This window comes from Peromyscus leucopus, chromosome 1, assembly GCF_004664715.2.
Source record: "Peromyscus leucopus breed LL Stock chromosome 1, UCI_PerLeu_2.1, whole genome shotgun sequence".
Lineage (NCBI taxonomy): Eukaryota > Metazoa > Chordata > Mammalia > Rodentia > Cricetidae > Peromyscus > Peromyscus leucopus.
Window position 1 is genome coordinate 46,299,349 of NC_051063.1, and position 21,403 is coordinate 46,320,751.

At 39.3% G+C, this 21,403-nt stretch overlaps 1 protein-coding gene and 1 pseudogene across 1 annotated transcript in view; one reads left to right on the plus strand and one right to left on the minus strand.

Annotated features, from left to right (window-relative positions):
* The window catches only part of LOC114689289 (cytochrome P450 2C42-like), a 25,918-nt gene extending 14,535 nt beyond the window's left edge, over positions 1–11,383 (plus strand). The window contains exons 8-9 of the mRNA XM_037201641.1: positions 5,559–5,700; positions 10,850–11,383. Coding sequence (XP_037057536.1) covers positions 5,559–5,700; positions 10,850–11,031 — 324 coding nt within the window. The 3' untranslated portion in view covers positions 11,032–11,383. The remainder of the gene's footprint in view (positions 1–5,558; positions 5,701–10,849) is intronic.
* A 702-nt stretch (positions 11,384–12,085) lies between these two features.
* LOC114689330 lies at positions 12,086–15,673 on the minus strand (annotated as a pseudogene).
* Positions 15,674–21,403: the final 5,730 nt, after the last annotated feature.

Consider the following 21,403-nt stretch of genomic DNA (forward strand, 5'->3'; position numbering starts at 1 on the left):
AATTTATTTATTTATTTTATGTGCATTGGTATTTTCTGCATGTATGTCTGTGTGAGGGTGTCTGATCCCCTGGAACCGGAATTACAGACAGTTGTGAGCTGCCATGTGGGTGTTGGGAATTGAACCCAGGTTCTCTGGAAGAGCAGCCAGTGCTCTTAACACTGAACCATCTCTACAGCCACATACTATAATTTAATTCAAAATATATTATATTATTTTGGTATAAATGTAACATTTTGTCGATAGTTTTATTTCTTTCTTTTTTCTTTTTTTTTGGTTTTTCAAGACAGGGTTTCTCTGTGTAGCTTTGTGCCTTTCCTGGAACTTACTTTGGAGACCAGGCTGGCCTCGAACTCAGAGATCTGCCTGCCTCTGCTTCCCAAGTGCTGGGATTAAAGGCGTGCGCCACCACCGCCTGGCAATAGTTTTCTTTTGTAAGAGCTGTTTTTCTTGACTTACTGTTATTCTCTTTGTTGCTTGAAATTAGTAATTGATATTGGTTTCAGTTATACTGCTTTATAGGTAAGGGCTACTGTACTGTGACACACAGTATGTAGGAGAGACTCGTATTATGATACATTATATATTGCATATAGTATATTATATCATAGTAACTGTCATTTCCTTAGCACGTATTATGCATTCATAATGCTGCTGAGTACCTTCATCGTGCTCCATTAGCCTGAGTTGTGATCAATGTGCCATTTCTCTCTTATTCTGTCATTTCTCACTCTGTTGAACTAGCCAAAGTACAGGAAGAGATTGACCATGTGATTGGTAGACACAGAAGCCCCTGCATGCAGGACAGGAGTCACATGCCCTACACTGATGCTGTGTTGCATGAGATTCAGAGGTACATTGACCTCCTTCCCACCAGTCTGCCCCGTGCAGTGACCTGTGACATTAAATTCAGAAACTATCTCATTCCCAAGGTAAGCTTCCTTCTTCTACATACCTTAATGCTACATATCTTCTTCTAGCATACCTTAATCTTGATCTTGATTCACAGTGTGATTGATTCTAATTTGCTTCCCACATAAGATCAAAGAGAGGTAAACACTTCACATCTGGCAGTTGGATGTTGTGCTGTTTCTATTAAGAGTCTAAAAATCTTTAGAACATGTCTCTATATGTCTTTCAAATTTGCTCTCCTTTAAAGATAGTTCTAGCCACCCTTAGCTGCTTAGATTTTAAAAAGAATATTCAGAGAAGACCAGCTTGCCAATCTTAGTACTTTTTAATCAGGGTAATAAGAAATGTACTGTGTATTGTATATGCACATTGCCCAATTAACTCTTTCAATTCAAATGTTTAGATTCCCATTATACTTTAGCTTTATATATGTATTTTGTTTTTTCAAGACAGGGTTTCTCTGTGTAGTTTTGGTGCCTATCCTGGATCTTGTTCTGTAGACCAGGCTGGCCTCAAACTCACAGAGATCTACCTGCCTCTCCTTCCTGAGTGTTGGGATTAAAGGCATGCACCACCACCACCCGGCTTATTTTATATTCTTAATTATGTTTTGTTTTCAGTGCAGTGGCTTCTAAATATTCCTGAACATACACTTGATTTTTATCATTGTGATGACATTTCTAGTAACCTTTAGAAGGTGACTATTCTGCCAATAACTTTATCTTGAGGTTCTTTTGCAAGTTTGAGATGCTTTTTACTGCCATCTGGATTAACGTATTAACATTTCATATTTTATATTCCCTAATTCTTATGCTCCTAATTTCTAATAACAACATTGTAATGACTAGAATTTCCAGGAGAGAGTTGGACGCAGTTGGTGGTAGACATACGTTTTTCATTTCTACTCTGTAGAGAGGTATTGAAACTTACTATCCTATTTCCAAGAATGATGCTTTACATAAATTTTAGTTGATTATCAAATAAGAAAATTTTCTCTGTTCTGTAATATCTAAAGGACTATTTTTGTGTGAACATTTCCAGAATTTTATCAAATTCATTTACTTTATCCATGTGTGACCTGTACTTATTGGAGGCACTTTGCTCACAAATGTCCATATTTTACTTCTATGCACACAGTTGGATTTTCTCTGCTGTATGTTATTGATGGCTCTTCTTTCTACCACTTAGAGACTTTGTTGCATTGTTTTTATTCATCATTTTTTTAAGTATTTTTAAATATGAGTATGATGCTTTTTACAGGAAGCTGTATAAACTATTCCCTGAAAAACATCTGCTTATATTGCCTTCCCTCACTCCTCTTGTGATCACTTAGTCATATCCTTGCAGTTCTGAGCAACACTTAGTAAAATACCAAACGTTCTGTTTGAAAATGCAACATTTCAGAGGATGATTATCCCCATCCAGAAAGAGTTCCTTTTCCACTAGGAAGTCAGAATTAAGTAACACTTTTGTCAATGACTCAGAATTGATATGACTAGAAGCGGTGGTTAACTCTAGGCATTAACTGACCTGACATTCTTTTGTCCCTCAAATATCAAGAATAATTGAATCTACAGATTTATAAAGCTTGATAATATACTTTCTGCATTTATCTAGGCATTCTGGTTGTAAAGTTATGAGCTATATTTTTCATGCAAATCCTAGTCTTTATATCCTAACAATATTTTCTAACACATGGTCTATGATTATATATGTACATTTAAATCACCAGATAAGCATCTCTTTCCATGTGAAGTCAGGACATTTCATGTTAATAATGCAATAAAACAAAATTATATTGTTATCAGAACTGAGTACTAAAGTTGGTAAGGCTGCAATTACTAATGCTATCCCAGGAAGAATAAGCATTTAATGAGTTTGGCAATAAGTGATGGGCTTGCTCTGGGGGTGAGAGATCTGACATGAAGGTTACGGCTTCAATCAGCTCTCCTTTCACCAAAGGCATAAACAGCAGTAAATATCTTTTTCTTGAGATTTGAAACTGAGAGTAATATTAAGGAAAGTATTTTTTCTCCATTGTGAGTCAATAGAAAGCAGATTGAGGAAACAATGGGATTTCCAACATCCCTGACTGATAACACCAGCTTTTGGAATCTGATAGGGGAAAGTGTAGCCATCTTCCAAACTGAAAGCCATTGGTGGCTCATCATCCTGTGTTGTGGCCTTGAGTCCAAAAAAGTCAGAGTCCCTGTGAATGATCTGTTTATGTTCTTCAGGCATAAGACTAGTAGAGACATGAGAAACATTTTGTGGGTAATTCTACTATGTTCAAATAAGGTAAATGACATATTCTTCTATAGACTAGAGTCACTGATTTCAGGGGAGAAAACTAAGAGATGATTAGAGAAATATTTACTTTAACTGGCCATATTTCAGAATTTCTCAGCCACAGGGATTCTGTTGTGTATCTACAGTTTGCTACTGAAATAGGAAAGCAATTGCTGACCGTGTGTGAACTCTGTCTGTAATGGCTGTGACTACTGGCAATGGAAACTGAGATTTAAACTCTATAGCTTTTGACATATGAAAAATGGTTTTCAAAATTTCTTTTTGATTAAACATCCTCAGATCTTGAGCTAGTCAAAGGAGGTGAAAGACTGAATTTGTACAAGGAATATTTGTCTATGCGTAGAATGACTGTCTAACAGAATATTCTATAATTACTTAAGGTAGATCTGTACATTTGTATCCTATCCGAAAAAATATTTGTCAGTACCAGGTCTTAATGATTTTTCCTCATCATCTTCTAGATACATTCTTGTTTTAGCTTTAAGTATAGCTCAGTAGCTATTTTTAAGTTAATTAGTACAGAGAATTGATCAAGCTTGATATTTTTTCATTATCTTGAAATAACCTCATATTATTTGAAACAGGTATTTTGAGAAAATGACTTCTTTTCCATTGAAAAAAATTTAATTACATTAGTTCACTAAAACATTGAAGTGACTCAATATAAAATAAAAATTATAGATGTGTTATATAATAAATATATGAGAATTTTCTCTATTTTGTATTTTAAATTAAAATGTAAATAAATTAATATGTAAATTTTAACATCTCTAGTATATTTTATCACCTCTATAACTATGTATGGATACATGTATATATCTATAGCTCGATATTTCAGTATTTATGTTTCAGTAATAACTTTTATTTTAGTACATAGTACTAATATCATTCATACTCAGTTCTCATCGATAAAATGATATTGTACAATATACAACCTATATTTAAATACCACAGGAATTTTTATAAAATCACATTTATTAATTTATGTATGCATTTGTGTGTGTGTGTGTGTGTGTGTGTGTGTGTGTGTGTATGTGTGTACATGCCATCTGTGGTAGTCAGAGGACAACTTTTAGGAATTCTTTATTTTTTAAAATTATTTTATTTATTCATAGAGTACATTTTTATCTTATTCTGTTCTGTTCCCCAACTCTTTCCAGATTCCCTTCCTACCAACCCAAATTCATGCTTTCTTTCTTTTAAAAACAAAACAACAGAATGAAGGAAAGAAGAGGTTAGGTTGTCAGTCATTTATTATATGTGATCTGCCTTGTCAATTAAAAAAATAATTTATTTATTTTTATTTTATGTGCATTGGTGGTTTGCCTGTATGTATGCCTGTGTGGGGGTGTTGGATCCCCTGGAGCTGGAGTTACAGACAATTGTGAGCTGCCATGTGGGTTCTGGGAATTGAACCGGGGTCCTCTGGAAGAGCAGTCAGTGCTCTTAACTGCTGAGCCATCTCTGCAGCCCCTGCCTTGTCAATTTTTAAAATTATTCTAGTAGGCAATTAACTGCACTCATTTCCACAGACATATTATTGATCTATTCAACAGGCTCACAATGGGCACATTTGTCATATCAAAATACAAAAACCAAAGTGGCTAAATCAGAACAACTTATTGAGTATCCTAAGAAAGGTAAATGAAGTTGTGTCTTCAATCAGAAAGTGACTGGTTATTCCCTATCAATGGTGCTATCAGTTTCAATTTTTATGCTTGCCTGAACTGATGGTCCTGTCCTGACTCACAAAATGATTCTATTTCTGTGTCATCATCCTTTTATTTTTCATGTTGTTCTAAATGTAATAAAATCCCCATATTTTTTTAATCAAGCCAAACTTGTTAGTGAAAGCACTGAATAATGTTTTTATTACTTTTGGGTCCTGTTATTCCAGAAGATTTTTTTTAACGATATCAGACATATATATGAAACATTCCTGTGATGTTTTCTGTATAAAAACAAACTTCCACGTGAGTATGCAATGTGAATGTTGCGATACCAGCAGTGGTGAACAAGAGCACTGTGTGTGACAGACACCAGTATTAAATTAAGTTTGTTGATAGTGAAAACAGACTCAGAAGTGTTGGCACCAAATATCCCATTTCTTAGTACTTCAGTTGCTGTTAGAGGCACTGAATGCAGATCACTGCCACTGGACTCCAGCTATTTATCTACCCTGATTGTTACACGATCTTTCTGGCTATGCCTCAGCTCTTGTTTGGTAATGGTTTCCTCATCTCTAGATCAAAAAATTAAACTATGTGATACCTATTGTTCCTTTTACCTCCACAACTTTTTAGGAAACTTGACTTGTCTATGCCTCTTATTTCTAGGGTACTACTGTAATAACATCACTGACATCTGTGCTACATGATGACAAAGAATTCCCCAACCCAAAGAGGTTTGATCCTGGACACTTTCTGGATGAGAATGGAAAGTTTAAGAAAAGTGACTACTCTATTCCTTTCTCAACAGGTAATCAAAATTTATTTTCAATACAACAAGGCAACTTGTAGGCATTCCTTGAGGCTTACATTGTGCTTTTTCTTGGGACTGTAGATTAACTCTTTAGACATGATCAGATCACTACTCCCAATGCCCATATACTTTCTCTGAGACAAAACAGACTGACTGATAAGCCACATTAGAAGGACTTTACAGTGTTGACCCATCCTTTCCAAATTTGCAAAGCTAGCCCATAATGTGGTTAGATTATGGATTACATTATCACAAAGCTACAGTTGAAGTCTTCTAGACAGTAAGATAGATTGCCCTTTTCTGAGGAAGGTAGCTAACTCTATGGCATGATTCAATGTCTTCTCTGTGGTGCTTCTCAGTTTACAACTTTAGGCAGATTCAAGTCTCCCCAAGTACAGAATAAAAGCATCACACTCAGGAAGGGTAACAGAAGAGCAAACCGTTTATTACAGTCCCAAAGGAATGGTTGTGATGGTGGGAAACACAAGTTGCCAGAGGGAGGCAGGTGAAAATTGTAGGGAATAATTTGCTTATCTCTTGCTTCTTGTACTCCACTGCAAAATATGAGATGGACTAGGCAAGATGATAACCCAGAGAACACATGTGAGATGCCCGAAAAGGCAACAAGAGAAGGGGAACAGGCAAGGCATTGTAAGGAGGTTATGAATAACAACACTGGGGCTTCTCATCCTGGGTGTCAGAAAATCTTCCAAATAACTCTATAATGGCAGGATGCACTGTGATGTTCACAGAACACCCTTCCAAAGTCATGAGTCAGAGAGCAAACTCTTGGATTTGTATACCTGATGTGTGCTAAGTTTCCAGCCATGGAGCCTCTCTTGCTGATATTGTGACTTTGGATGTCTGCTTTTTATCTCTTATTATAGTCACTGTGATGACAAAGACCAAAACTTTTTTTAAGAATGCATATTTTGACACACTTGAGGAAAACAAAACCAGAAAACCATTTTTCAGAAATTCTTGCTGAGGGTGATATTTTATTTATGTTCAAGATAAGAAAGAGAAAATTATGTTTGGCTACATCTTGAATGTAGTATAGGCATTTAGGCAATAAAATTATAAAATTTTTGAATACTCATGGTTCTTAGACATCACTGGAGCTGACAGTTGGGGTTGAAGGCTGTAAGAAAAGCTTGTAAAACTCAGACTGTGAATAGGAAAGATGAGCAGTGTGGATGTTTCTAGTTCTAAGGATGGGAACATGAAATATAAAAGGGTAGTTCTTATGTGGGATGGAGATACTTAAGTCACTGCTTTTAATGAAGCCAATATTCACTATTTTCTTTTTATAAATATTATTACTTATACAAGTTAATGGGTTTCACATTGACTGAACTCTTGGCCTGAAGTTTCCTAGGTAGATGTTCCAAGGACCTGGCATCTACTGTGCTGCCCAGACAGGAAGCCGAAGCTGCTTTCTAGTGCACTGCAGCCGGTGAGGATCAGGGCTAGCTCTCCTTCCTGTTCTTGTGACTCCAGGGGCCAGCTCTCTTACCTGCCGCAGGTGGTAATAGGTGAGGAGGGAGGATATCTTTCTCTCCCCCATGCTACCACATGGCAGATGAGGTGAGGGGCGGGGTCAGCTTTCCTGCTCTCATGCCCTCAGGGATGGCTCACCTGTGTCCCTGACCAGGTCAGCTCTAGTGTGCTTCCTAGGTGAGGTACATGCTTATGGTGAGGGGTGGGGTCATCTTTCCTGGAGTGCCCGGTGGGGTGTGTGTGTGAGCTCTTACCTGAGGAGTAAGGCCAGCTTGCTGCTGCAATATCCAGCAAGGGACAGGACCAGCCATTCCAGGGCCAGTGAAGGGTGGGGCTGGTTCAACACAGCGTGGTTCCAATGAACACCAGCCATGGATACACCCACTCTCTTGCATCATTAATGTCTGCAAAACTAGTACTAGACAGGTGATAATGTCAGGTTGTTCTGCTAGGCCCCTTTGGATCAAGAATACAGTGACTCCTGACTTTGGACCCCGTAGAAACATTTTTCTAGACTATTGTTTTAGAGCTGACAACTTTATTTATTTATTTGTTTATGTATGTATGTATGTATGTATGTATGTATGTATGTATGTATTCATTTTACATATCAATCACTGTTCCCCTTCCTCCCATCCCACCCACATTCACTCCTCATAGGGGTAATCCCCTCCCCTCTGCATCAAGGCTTGAGTAAGGCATCGCACCATAGGGAATGGGCTCTAAAAAGCCAGTTCATGTACCTAGGCATAGGTCCTGGTCCCATTGCCAGGGTCCCCCCAAACAGATCAAGTCACACAACTGACACCCACATTTAGAGGACCTAGTTTGGTCTTATGCAGTCTACCCAGCTGTAAATCCAGAGTCTGTGAGCTTCCACTAGCTCAGGTCAGCTGTCTCTGTGGTTTTTTCCATCATGATCTTGATGGAAAAAAGAGAAGGACCCTAAGAGGGATATTCATGGACTGCTCCACCTGAGGGTGCTGCCCTCAGGCCACCTTCTCAATTGTTCCAGAGCAGAGTATAATGTTACTTTTTAATGCCACTAATCTCTTCCACAGCCACGACATTGTCTGTATCTTTTTTGTCTGCTTTGTTAGACTCTCTGATGCTCCTGTTCCACATGTTTTCTCTCTCTGTGGACCCTGATAAGAAGTGTGATCAATAGCCATGATGAAGCCTAAATGCTATCCTGTCTTGAAGCTTCTTCCACCAAACAAACTAGTTCATTACAAACAACCCAACCTCACTCAAACTTTTGGAGTACAGGGAATGACCAGATGCTTTGCTTAAATGTGACATGAATGGCCTTTAGGTCATTTCTCACAGAGTCCTCAAAATTTCCAGCAGAATGGCATATTGAACTCTGCTTAGTGAACATTAGAGCTTCACTAGCCTATAGCTACAAACTCTTCCATGTTCCTCCCACAAGGCAATTCCTAAGAATCACATGCTGAGGTTAATCACTGCAACAGACCTATTCCTCCATATCAATTTTCTGTACAAGTCAATTTTTTTGTTCTTACAACCATATATTTGTCAAGGACCAACTTAAAGGGTTACATTTTGAAGGCATATGGTGTATTAGGGTAGAGAAAGCAGGGTAGTAGGTGTCTTCCTTGAGGCTGGAGAGTGTAGCTGGGACCTCTCCCATTCTCACATCATGATGGAACAGGAAGAAGAGAGCAGGTGAGAAGTGGGGGCAGACTATAAAACTTGAGGGACTACTTCTAGTCACTGACCTCCTATATTGAGGCCTCACTTCCTAAAGGGTCCACAGCATTGTAGAACAGTATTACCAACTGGGGACCAAATGTTTAAACCCATTATTGTAGCATGATCTTAAAAAGTTCTTATTAATAAAATCAAACCTGGAGGCCAGTTATTGGGGTGAACACTGGAAGATCAGAGAGACAGAACAAGCCACAGCTTCCTCACCTGGCCAATTCCTCAGGTGGTCTTATTTCCTCAGATTGGAAGCCTCTGTGTCCTCATATCCGAATGGCTCTCAGCTGAACTGTGCTGCTAGAAGCCTGAAAGCTTAACCAGACCAAATGCTTAACCAGTCCAAATGCTTAACCAGTCCAAATGCTTCTAGCTTCTGGTCCTCACGCCTTATATACCTTTCTGCTTTCTACCACCACTCCCTGGGATTAAAGGCTCACTTTCTGGCATTAAAGGCGTGATGAGTCACCATGCCTGGCTGTATCCTTGAACACATGGATTTCTGCCTCTGGAATGCTAGGATTAAAGGCGTGTGCTACCACTGCCTAACTTCTATGTTTAATATTGTGGCTGTTCTGTCTCTGACCCCAGATAAGTTTATTAGGGTGCACAATATTTTGGGGAATACAATACCACCACACATTATTCTTTAAAGAATATTTTATATTTGTATTCAAACCACAGCAAGGTTTATGCCAAAGAAAGACTCGCCTTAAGCAACTGTCTCAGGTGGCCACTGCCTACCCAGTCACAGTTGAGGGATATCCATGGGGACTTTGCTTGTGATGACGTCAGAGTTCTTAACTCCCAGAGTAATTTAATTCCTATAATTAGGACTTATCTGTTAAGATAGCTATGGGCTAGAGTGTCTGCTATGAGACACATGAGGGTTTTGATAAAGTTTTCTGATCATTAAGACTGCTAGCCACCTGTTTATTTAAGCTATTTTGTCTGTATGGTGCAGTCTTCAGTACAATGCTATGTCTCTTTTTCTTTCACCTTTATCCCCTTTGAGGGAAGAGTCCCTTCCTTATTCAGGTGTTGGTCCTGGGAACAGAGGTACTCTGCTTCTATTTTCTTTATTCTCCACATTTTCTGGAGTACTCAGCTTTCCTTTTCACACCATCACTTCCCAAGGCCCACCAAGGCCACTCATGGCCACTGGCAATTACTTATGTCTTCCTTTGTTTCCATCCTGTGGATGAGACTTACAGTGTTCCATGTTGCTGCTCCACCATCTTGAAATTATTATCCAAATATTTTAATGTTATATTTGCTAATATTAAATATGGAGAAAATATCTCCACTTTTCCTCCATTTATCCACCCAATGGTCAATTTCTCCATCCCTCCAATTATTTGTCTAATAATTATGATATGATTTAGGGGTACAGGAAAGGATTTGACGTCTTTGCCCACTTGAATTAAAAGACATAAAAGACATAATGACAACATTCATCTAAATTTTATGGCAAGTGAAAACCCACATACACCATATAGCAGAATACACAAGAAACCAACTCTCTGCATGGGATGGGGAACCTGAGTTGGTTTCCAAGACAGCCTGAAGGGTTCTTAAATGATTGGAGCAGGAGACGGATTACCTTTCTCTAAACCAGAATAGGCTGATTTAGGCTACAGTATCAGATTGATCAACTTGGACAAAGACAGAAAAAACTACTTAGAAAGCTAAGTAGTTCTACCAAAGAGGTGTGTTGGCAGGAGCTTTGAAAGTCTCTCCAAACAGTTGTGCAAATGGGTAAGTCTGCCCATTCTTTGTTTTAGATAAGAACTCAGAAGTCCACCTTTTTAAGTGAAAGTAATTAATCTATCCAGGATCTCTTTGACTGCTTCCTGGGGAGCTGAGTATGAAATTCCTTGATAGATATGTATTCTTTAGACATATTCTTTCTTATTTGCAGGAAAACGAATTTGTGTAGGAGAGGGCCTGGCCCGAATGGAGCTATTTTTATTCCTGACCACCATTTTACAGAACTTTAATCTGAAATCTCCAGTTGACCTGAAAGACCTTGATACCACTGCAGTTGCCAATGGATTTGTTTCTGTGCCACCAGAGTTCCGGATCTGCTTCATCCCAGTCTGAATGAACACCACGTGCTTCTTTCTGTAGTCTCTTCCTCCAGGGCACAGTTGACCTCTTCTGTCAGGCGTGTCTCCCTGGCCTCCCATCTCACATTGACTCATCTCCTCAAGATCCAGGGAATGCCTGTCTTCCATTCTGGCTAACTTCTAGGGTCACCCCCAAACACATCTGCAGTTCCTTATGCTGTGCAATGATTTATTGTCTTTAGCATTGCTGACTCTTATCTCATGCCAAATTATTAATATATATATATTACTGTAAAGCTAAAACTGAAAAAAATGATTATAATGTGAGGTGAAGTTCAGCATCACCTAGCCCGTGTGTGTCTTAAATAAAAGCATTATAATTCTGGTCAGTTTTTAAAGTTTCCTTTTTTTTTTTTTGATATGGTCTCATGGTGTCCAGGCTGTACTCAAACTCTATGCAGCTGAACATGACCTTAAATTTTACATCTTTCTGCTTCTGTTTACCACATGCTGGGATTCCATGTATGTTCCCTCACACCCTGATGATCTGTCCTCTGTTTGTTCATAAGGCAGGTAAAAATGGATTAAGAAAATGTTCCAAGGTGCCTTTGTTTCTTCATCATGTTATGTCCTGAATTAGAGCAAGAGATGGAAAGCTCTTTAGCTGGGTGTCACCAATAATTATTTCAGGTTTGGAACTGAATGGGAAAAATTATGTTCAAAAGGGAAATAAAAGCTCAAACAGTGAGAGAATCCCATATTGATAAGACTTCTTTCCATTTGTTAATGTTACCATGAACATGGCACTTGGGAATACCTTTTATGAAATATACTTCTTTGATGATCCCACAAAATCATTAAGACATTTAAAAAAATTTTTCTGAATCTTGGATCCATTTATTTTATATGAAAGAACTTAGTGGGAGGATCACTACATGATTAACTTGAATTCATTCAGGTACATTCATAACAATCTTATGAATGACTTAAGTTTTTATTAGGATGAATTTGAGGAGATAAAAATCAATACAAAAACCTTTTCTGTATGTTCTTAATAAGAAAGATTTTTTTAATGTTTTGTCCTAGTTTCAATCTTTCAGGCACAATGCAGGTAAGAAAGAAATGGAGTCCTCAAAGTACATGCAAGTCCACATAATGGTCAGCACAGTGGCCATAAAGGGAGGAGGTAGAAAGGCCCCTGCATTTAGTGTTATCTAGCATTAAAGGAGGCATAGATTTGAAACAGAGATGAGCTGAGGAGCACCTCCATGTAGTGAAAGTTTTTCTGTGTCCCAGCCTGCCAGCAGTCAGGACAAATCTCTCCCACTTGCATCCCCCAAATAAACACAGAGGCGAATATTAATTAAAACTGCTCAGCTTACTATTAACTAGCCCTTACACTTAAACTCAGCCCATTTCTGTTAATCTATATGTCACCATGTTTTCCTTAGCTTTATCTGTGTGCCTTACATGCTGCTCTCTGGACAGCAGGCTGGCATCTCCTGACTCAGCCTTCCTCTTCCCAGAATTCTCCTTGTCTGCTTATCTTGCCTATACTTCTGCCTATACTTCCTGCCTGGTTACTGGCCAATCAGCATTTTATTAAACCAGTGTACAAAAGCATTATTCCACAGCACCTCCAGCTTATAGAAATTTTTCTAAAGAATTTTTGAATTTCAGGGAGCACTTATCTCTAAGTGTTTTTTTTTTTTTTTTTTTTTTAAAGAAGAAGCTTGAGTGTAGCAGGATTCTTAAAAGTTCTTATTAATAAAATCAAACCCGAGGCCAGTTATTGGGGTGAATACTGGAAGGTCAGAGAGACAGAACAAGCCACAGCTATCTCACCTCGCCGGATCCTCAGCTGATCTTGTCTCCTCAGACTGGAGGCCTCTGAGTCCTCATCTGGAATGGGTCTCAGCTGAACTGCTGCTCGAAAGCCTGAAGTTTAACCAGCCACATGCTTAACCAGCCAAATGCTTCTAGTTTCTGGTCCTCATGCCTTATATATCTTTCTGCTTTCTACCACCACTCTCTGGGATTAAAGGCTGGCTTTCTGGGATTAAAGGTGTGTGTCACCATGCTTGGCTATTTCCAATGTGGCCTTGAACTTACAGAGATCACAGGGATTTCTATCTCTGGAATGCTAGGATTAAAGGTGTGAGTGCCACCATTTTCTAGCCTTTGTATCTAGTGGCTGTCTGTTCTCTGACCCCAGATAAATTTATTAGAGTACACAATATTTTGGGGGAACACAATACCACTACACTTGAGCTCACTTGCATCCAAGGGAAACTCAGAATCTCTACATTTTCATTTAAAATGTCTATGAAGGAAAGAAAATCCTGATCTTTATAATCAAAATGATTCTGGAAAAGAATGGAGCAGATGACATTGCATGGAGCACAGCCCAGGATGAAGGTGGGATCACAGGGTGAGCCTGGAGAGTTGGGAACAATTGTAAAATGCCACTGAAATATATGTGTGCAAAACACTGTATCTCTTAGCAAATAAAAGAACTTATGACAATTTAAGCAAGACTTACAGACAGCCTGGTAGACATAACAATATGCATTACATCTGCGCATCATTTTTATTTTTAATATGATTTCAGTGATCTGGCCATTTTTCCAAATCATGAAATTGAGTATACTCAGTTTTCATCTTCTACTTTTATTGACTGGCCTGTTACCCCAGGGGTCTGTTGTTTTGGGAGGGGAAAATTGGACTTTTAAATTCTTCAGCAATTCAAGAATTCTGGGGAGATCCACGTCTGTTTGTGAAGCCTCTGAACAATATGATACAAACATGCATGGGGATGGAAGGCAGGTGGATCTGGGAAGAGGTGAGAGTGTAAATATAATCAAAATATACTGTACAAACTTCTCAAAGAACAAATAAAAATGAAGGGGGAAAGCATCTCCCCCCAAAAAAGAGGAAAAGGAAAGAATGATAGGAAGGTAGGAATTTATATATAGGGGTTGAAAGGCTCATGTCTTTAGCCGGTAGAGTATAATAGACAGAGAGATTGTGTTAAGTTCATGCATTCAGAAAACTAACATGAAAAGGAAACACATCTATTTATGTGAAGTGAAAATCGTATAAATAAACATTAATTATAAAATGGATTTCTTGGGGTAAAATTAAGATGAGAACCTTTGTTTGAAATATGCTCCCAAAAGAAAGCAAACAGATGTAGGGAACAGATAAAGTTTTAAATTCTCATTTCTATGTCTAGACACCCTCTGATTTTCTAATTTAAAAGGAAGTAAATGCCTGTGATGGTTAATATTGATTGACAGCATCACCAAGGATAGTGGCTTGTGAACATATCAGGGAGATGAGATGACTTGGCTGCTAGACCACATAAATGGAAGGAAGCTGGGCAAGCAGGAGCATTCTTATCCTCCTCTTTTCACTGAACAAATGTATTACAACAAACAGAGGGAGATGAGATAAATAAATGAAGATGGAGCCAATAGTGAAGCCTAGTTGTATATATTAATGAAAACTGAATATTAATTTGTAGAATCATGTAATAACATATTTATTCAAAAATATAAATCAATAGAATAAAGGATTAGAAATAATTCATTGTCTTGTATAAATTATGCTATGCTTTTAAAAGAGAATGAACTGATAAATCCTTATTAAAATATAGCAAAGAAAAAAATTTGTTACACAGCAACATCCACCTGAACTTTATGCTTGGACCTGAGATATGCCAGTTGTTCAACATAGTCCAAGTAAAGACAGTTATACCATCTAATTACTGTTCTATATAAGTGTGATGCAGTGATTACCATTATATTCACATATCAAATGTTTGCTAGTGAAATTCATATTTATGCTGAGGGAAATTATTGTTGTGTAAATAATCAAAACTGAGCTCAAAACCTAAATTCATATAGTCATTTTTTAAAAAACAAAACAGTTAGAAAATATCTAGTTAAAATGATGGTTTAGACCCTCTGCAACAGACAGAATCCCATCATAAAACAAAAATTACAGATATAAAAACTCTCTCTCTCTCTCTTTTTTTAAAACTACAAATCACACTTTCCATGTGAAGACTGAACCAGAACACAGAATGAAAGCTCTGGCCACCCTCAAAACTTCTCCAGGACCTAATAACAAGATAGAAGTCTGTGATGAGTAATACTTATCGTTGGTTTTCCTCAGTTCCTCCACAAGACAGAGAGCTTCTTCTTGAACACAGTCCTCAATGCTCCTCTTCCCCACCCCAAAGTTTCACAGAGTCATGAGTGAGAAGCATCTCATCTCTTTCCAGATCCTCCCACTGCTGAAAACAATTTATAAAAGAAAGAGCAGAAATGGGTAGGGAGATATCAAGTAAGGAAGGGGTGCTGATAGGTGGTTGCCACACAGAAAGCCAAGCTGGGTCTGAACAAGTTTTCAAGATTACATTCCTCAAATTCCCTATGACCACAGCCCAACATACATACACGGACACATAGGTGCATAGACATGTAGACTCATGGACATGTAGGCGCATGGAAACTTACCATGGCTTTTAGCAATCTTATCAGCCACTGGAAAGCTTCCTCTTCCAGCAAACCCTTCCCCATGATCAATCAAGGTTTCTTTCACAACTTCATATCCATGCAACATCACAGCTTCCTGCCCAAATACAGAGTGAACACAGGACCACAGACTTTTGAAAATTGGAAAATAAAAAGAGTAGTTAAAAGTGGAGCAAAACGATGTTAGTGTTTGAGAGGCCATGCCTACCAAAAGACCAGGTAGGCTGCCCGTGGACCTTCTCCACTCTTTCTGTTACCACAGACCCAATTATCATGGTTTCCCATGGTGCTGCAGCAGAACACCAGCTGAAGCTTCCCTCACCCACCGTCCACACCTCCTGTGGATCCCACAGACCATCCCACCCTATCCTTCCCTCTCTGCCTCTTGGCTGTATCCCATACCCCAACTTAACCACAGGCCACATCTGCCAGCAGACCAGGTAGGATGCCCATGGGCCTACCCCACTCTCACTGTTACCCAGAACCAATACTCAGGGTCATGTCTAGAACTGCAACAGTCCAACTCATCTTGGCCTCCCCCTCCCCAGCCTCCAACACCAGCAAACATTCCAATGAGTACACCAGATGAGCAGGCCAGGAAAAGCACCAACACACTCTGAAAATTTGTAGTAGAAACAGAAACGAAGGTACAAAACACCCACCCAACCAAGATAAACCAAGAAACTAGCACCTAGACCTATAACCACCCCAATCCCAGATGCCTAGATGCTAATGTAAGAACAAAATAGCCGCCGGGCGGTGGTGGCGCACACCTTTAATCCCAGCACTCGGGAGGCAGAGGCAGGTGGATCTTTGTGAGTTCGAGCCAGCCTGGGCTACCAAGTGAGTTCCAGGAAAAAAAAAAAAAAGAACAAAATAGCCAGGACAATACATTTCCATATAAACTTGGCTATTCTACCACAGCAGACCCTGATTATTCCAGCATAGCTAGAGCACAAGAAAAAAAAAATTTAAACCAACTATGTGAAGATGAAAGAGGTGCTTAGAGGAAATAACTAAATCACTTAAAGAAATCCAGGAAAACAAAAACAATTAGAGTAAATAAATAAGCCCCACAAAGACAGCCAGAAATACAAACAAACAATTGGAAGAGATGAATTCTTTAAAGAAAGCCAAGAAAAAACAAACAAGTTTAAGTAAACAAAACTGTTCATGAACTGAAAATGGAAATAGAGCAATAAAGAAAACACAAACTGAGGGAATCCTAAAAATGGGAAGTCTAGGTAAATGAACAGGAACTACAGAGGCAACATTTACCAATAGAATACAAGAAATGAAAAAGAATCTTAGGCATTTAAGATACAATAGAAGAAATGAATACATCAGTCAAAGAAAATGTTAAACTTAAAAACTTCCTAACACGAAACATCCAGGAAATCTGTAATACTATGAAAAGACCAAGCCTAAGATAATAGAAATAGAGGAAGAACAAGAATATCAACTCAAAGACCCAGAAAACATTTTCAACAAAATTGTAGAAGAAAACTTTTCTAATCTAAAGAAGGAGATGCCTATAAAGGGTCAAGAAGCATACCAAATACCAAATAGATTGGGCCAGAGAGGAAAGTTCCATTGCCTTATAATAATAAAAACACAAACCATACAGAGCAAAGAAAGAATATTAAAAGCTGGAGGGGAAAAAACAAAGAAACATATAAAGATAGAACTATTCAAGTTACACCTGATTTCTCAATGGAGATTCTAAAAGAAAAAAGGGCTTGGAAAGATGTGCTTCAGACTCTAAGAGACCATAGATGCCAGTCCAGATTACTATATCCAGAAAAATATCTGGATATAGTATCTCAATATATCTCAATCACCACATATGGAGAAAATAAGATATTCCATCATAAAGTCAAATTTAAACAATACCTATTTGCAATCCAGCCCTACAAAAGTGAACTGTCTACCTAGTTCAGTAATAAACATAAAAGAATTCATGAAAGTTAAGAATATAATGTTATATGAAAATGGGTATATTAACCAAAGACACATAATAACTGACAAAATTTATGATTTTTACATGTATATACACATAAATATACATGTGATATAAAAGGAATAGAAAGGGTAAACAATGTGAAAGAAAGTCAAGAAGTACCACATATGTATAATAAAACACTGATATAAAGGTCAGAGAAAAAAATGAGAAATAATAGTTGAGTCCCACAAAATATTAAATAGGAGTCTGTTTAATTAAAGGAAATATGTTATGCAGCTGAAGATGTTCACTACCAGTAAATGAAGAATTTTACAATGAAATTTTTTGCCACAAAGTGTGGAAAAAACATATTTTAAGATATCAAAGGGGAACCATGTTACAAATGAAGGGTCAAGATTCAAGGTAAACTAATTCCCCAAAGCAACACAGCACATTATAACTCATTTAAAAATGCCTGAAGAATACCAACATAAATTATCTACACTCTAGAAATGTATATTCAGCAAACTCCAAGATAAATAATAAAAGCAATGTCAAGAAAATCACTTCTTTAATTGCTCAGGTTTCTTACAAGACAGAAACAATATGATAGATAAGTAGAAGCATAGACTGATAGGCAGATGGACATAGGAAAGACAGACAAAATATATAGATATATGAGAGAGAGAGGTGATAGATATATAAATAGTAGATAGATGAGAGTTAATTTATCAAAGCAATTGGTTCACTTAGTCTTAGAACTGAGAATTTCCTCTGTAATTTGACTGTAATAAGAATACTCAGGAAAACAGGTGGCAAGTTTGAATCCAAGTTTAGAGGCTGGAGGAAAGTGTGCAGCACATCTTTACTAGAAAAATACATGACTTTGTAGAATAGTAGTATTTCACAAAGAGCTACATTTTATACCGCAACAATCTGTATATAGATCAAATAGTATGTGTGAATGTATGCTTGCATACTAATAGATGTGCAGACATATCTCTGTACTAGGTAAGAACTTAGCAATGCCAAAGTGGCTCCTTTGAGACTAAGACAGGAAGAGATAATCAGTAATGTCACATCTCAGTTGATTACTTGCAATACAGTGAGAAAGGAATGTAGCATCTAGAAATTATAGAAATGTGACTCTTCCTGGGACCATTATTCTTTTGGGAAGAGAAGGAACACATATAGAGCATATGGTTAGCAATAGAAAGTCAAAATGTGACCTCAGGTCTAACCTGAGAACATCAAGTCAAAAGCATATTTAAAATTTTACCTTTTGTTGACAATAGCAGCAAAGCAGGGCATGACCTGACTCTGCATGTGTATTTCTCTCTGTGACTTGTCTTCTACAGGGTGGAGCAATTCCTGGACACTGTTTATTTGTTTCAAATACAAATACTTCCAGTGACTCTAAGTGATGCTCGGCCAAAGGGCTTTGGTACCGCCTTCCTCTTCCCATTCTGTTTTACATGTATGTATGTGGGTGTGTGGATGTGTGTGTACAATCAGGTGCCCACATATATGTGGAAGTCAGAGGTGAACCTCGGGTGTTGTTTCTTGGGAAATGACAAGCATTTTTTTGAGATCGGGTATCTCACTGGGACATGAGTCTCACTAATTAGGCTGGGTTGGGTGTCCAGTAAGCTCCCAGGATCTCTTGTTCTATTTCCTCAGTGTTGGTAAAACAAGTATATACCACAATGCCTGGTATATAATATATATACCACAGACTGTATTTAGATCTTCAGGTTTGCATGGCAAGTACTTTAATGAATGAAATATCTCTCTAGTACCCTAGCTTGAATTCGCTATGCTTCACGACATGTAGATCAGCATGATGTGTTGTGAACTCTGTTTTCTTTCATTTTTTTTATCTGAATTGTAAGCAAGTCTAAAAACAAGTATGCAAATCAAATATATTTATTATTGAAAACTTGCAGAAGAAAAATGACCATGAATTATCTTACTATATTAGTTATTTTACAGGGAAGTTCTATTTTAACTCAAGACCAGATACACATTAGCACAAGGGAAAATAACACTGTTGCAGAGAATAGAAAGTAGCAATATATTTGTGCAGTGACTCCAGAAATTACAAAATGGTTGAGAGGTGTTTCCTGGGTCTTGACAGAATGGGAATACATGAGATGGGAGGAAGGACAGCTTGTCCCTGATCAGAAGGAGGTGGATGTAGGTCTGGAGCAGATTTTCAGAAAACACCACAGCCTGGGATAGGAAGTCTGATCTTCTTTAGACAGGAATGAAGCAGATCTTGTAACGGGGTGGCAGAGAGATTAAGCCATTGGCCACTGGGGTAATATTGATGTCCTTAGTATGGAGCAGTGATTTCAGATTAAAGTTCTGTAAAATGGTGGTCAGGAATAGAAACAGCTCCATGCGTGCCAGGCCCTCTCCTGCACAGCTCCGTTTTCCTAGGGGGAAGAAAGCCAAAGAGGATTACTATTCTCATTCATAAATGTGAGAATCACTGTACTTGTACCTGACATAGGAGACTATGAATGAAGGGTAAGTTATTGGATGGGTGGGTAGATGGATGAGTGCATGAAAGGACAACTAATTAGGCAAATAGAAAAACATGGAACAAATTTCTCAATTAACCTACACTATTAAGAAATACATTCTTTGGTAGACGGGCCCGGCGGCAGCGGCCGACAGGGACATTCAGGCCTGGCGGCAGCTGGCAGAGACATTCAGGCCCAGCAGCAGCCCACAGAGGTAGACAGGCCCGGCGGTGGAGACAAGCAGACGCAGGTAGGCCTCCGGCGGCGGCCCGCAGAGGTAGACGGGCCCAGCAGCAGCCCGCTGAGGTAGATGTGCCCAGCGGCGGCAGCCGACAGGGACATTCAGGCCCAGCGGTGGCCCACAGAGGTAGACAAGCCCGGCGGTGAAGACAAGCAGATGCAGGTAGGCCTGTGGCGGCGGCCCGTGGAGGTAGACAGGCCCAGCGGCGGCAGCTGACAGGGATATTCAGACCCGGCGGCAGCCGGCAGAGACATTCAGGCCCAGTGACGGCCCACGGAGGTAGACAGGCCCGGCGGCAGAGACAAGCAGATGCAGGTAGGCCTGTGGCGGCGGCCCATGGAGGTAGATGGGCCCAGCAGCGGCAGCCGACAGGGATATTCAGACCCGGCAGCAGCCGGCAGAGACATTCAGGCCCAGCAGCGGCCCACAGAGGTAGACGGGCCCAGCAGCAGCGGCCGACAGGGACATCCAGTCCAGGCTGCAGCCAGCAGAGACATTCAGGCCTGGTGGCGGCTTCCAGAGGCAGACAGACCCAGCGGCAGTTGACAGGGACATACAGGCCCGGCGGCGGACCACAGAGGTAGACAGGCCCAGGGACGGAGACAAACAGACGCAGCTTAGAACAAGGACGCCCCTAACCCCAACATCTGGGAAAGAAGCTATCTCCATGGGTCAGAACCAGAACGAATCTGAACACTCTGTCTGAGGACAACCCAGGGCCAGCTGCTGATCCTGTGAAACCCAACAACTTGGAGGTGTTGGTGAGACTACCCTGCTCAGCTGAAACCCATCTGGGAGAGGATTCAGATGCCTACAGTTTAAAGTCTGAAGAAACAAGATCAGCTGAGGAGTTGACAAATGAACAAAATGTGACCTGGGAACACAGAAGAAGGCGCTACCCAGACACCAAACCAGATCACCAGAATCATAAGTATATAATTCACCGATCGAAATCAGCTGCCCCTGAAGAAATAGCCCAATAGCACCAATTTAACCAAGAACCACTACTAAACCAAGACTAAAAATTAGAACAAGAGAGGCACTCTCAGACACAGACACCACCTGCACCGCACAGAGGAAGAGATGAGTAGACGCCAGTGCAAAAATACAGGCAACAACATAAAGACCTATATGGCAACATCAGAACCTAGTGA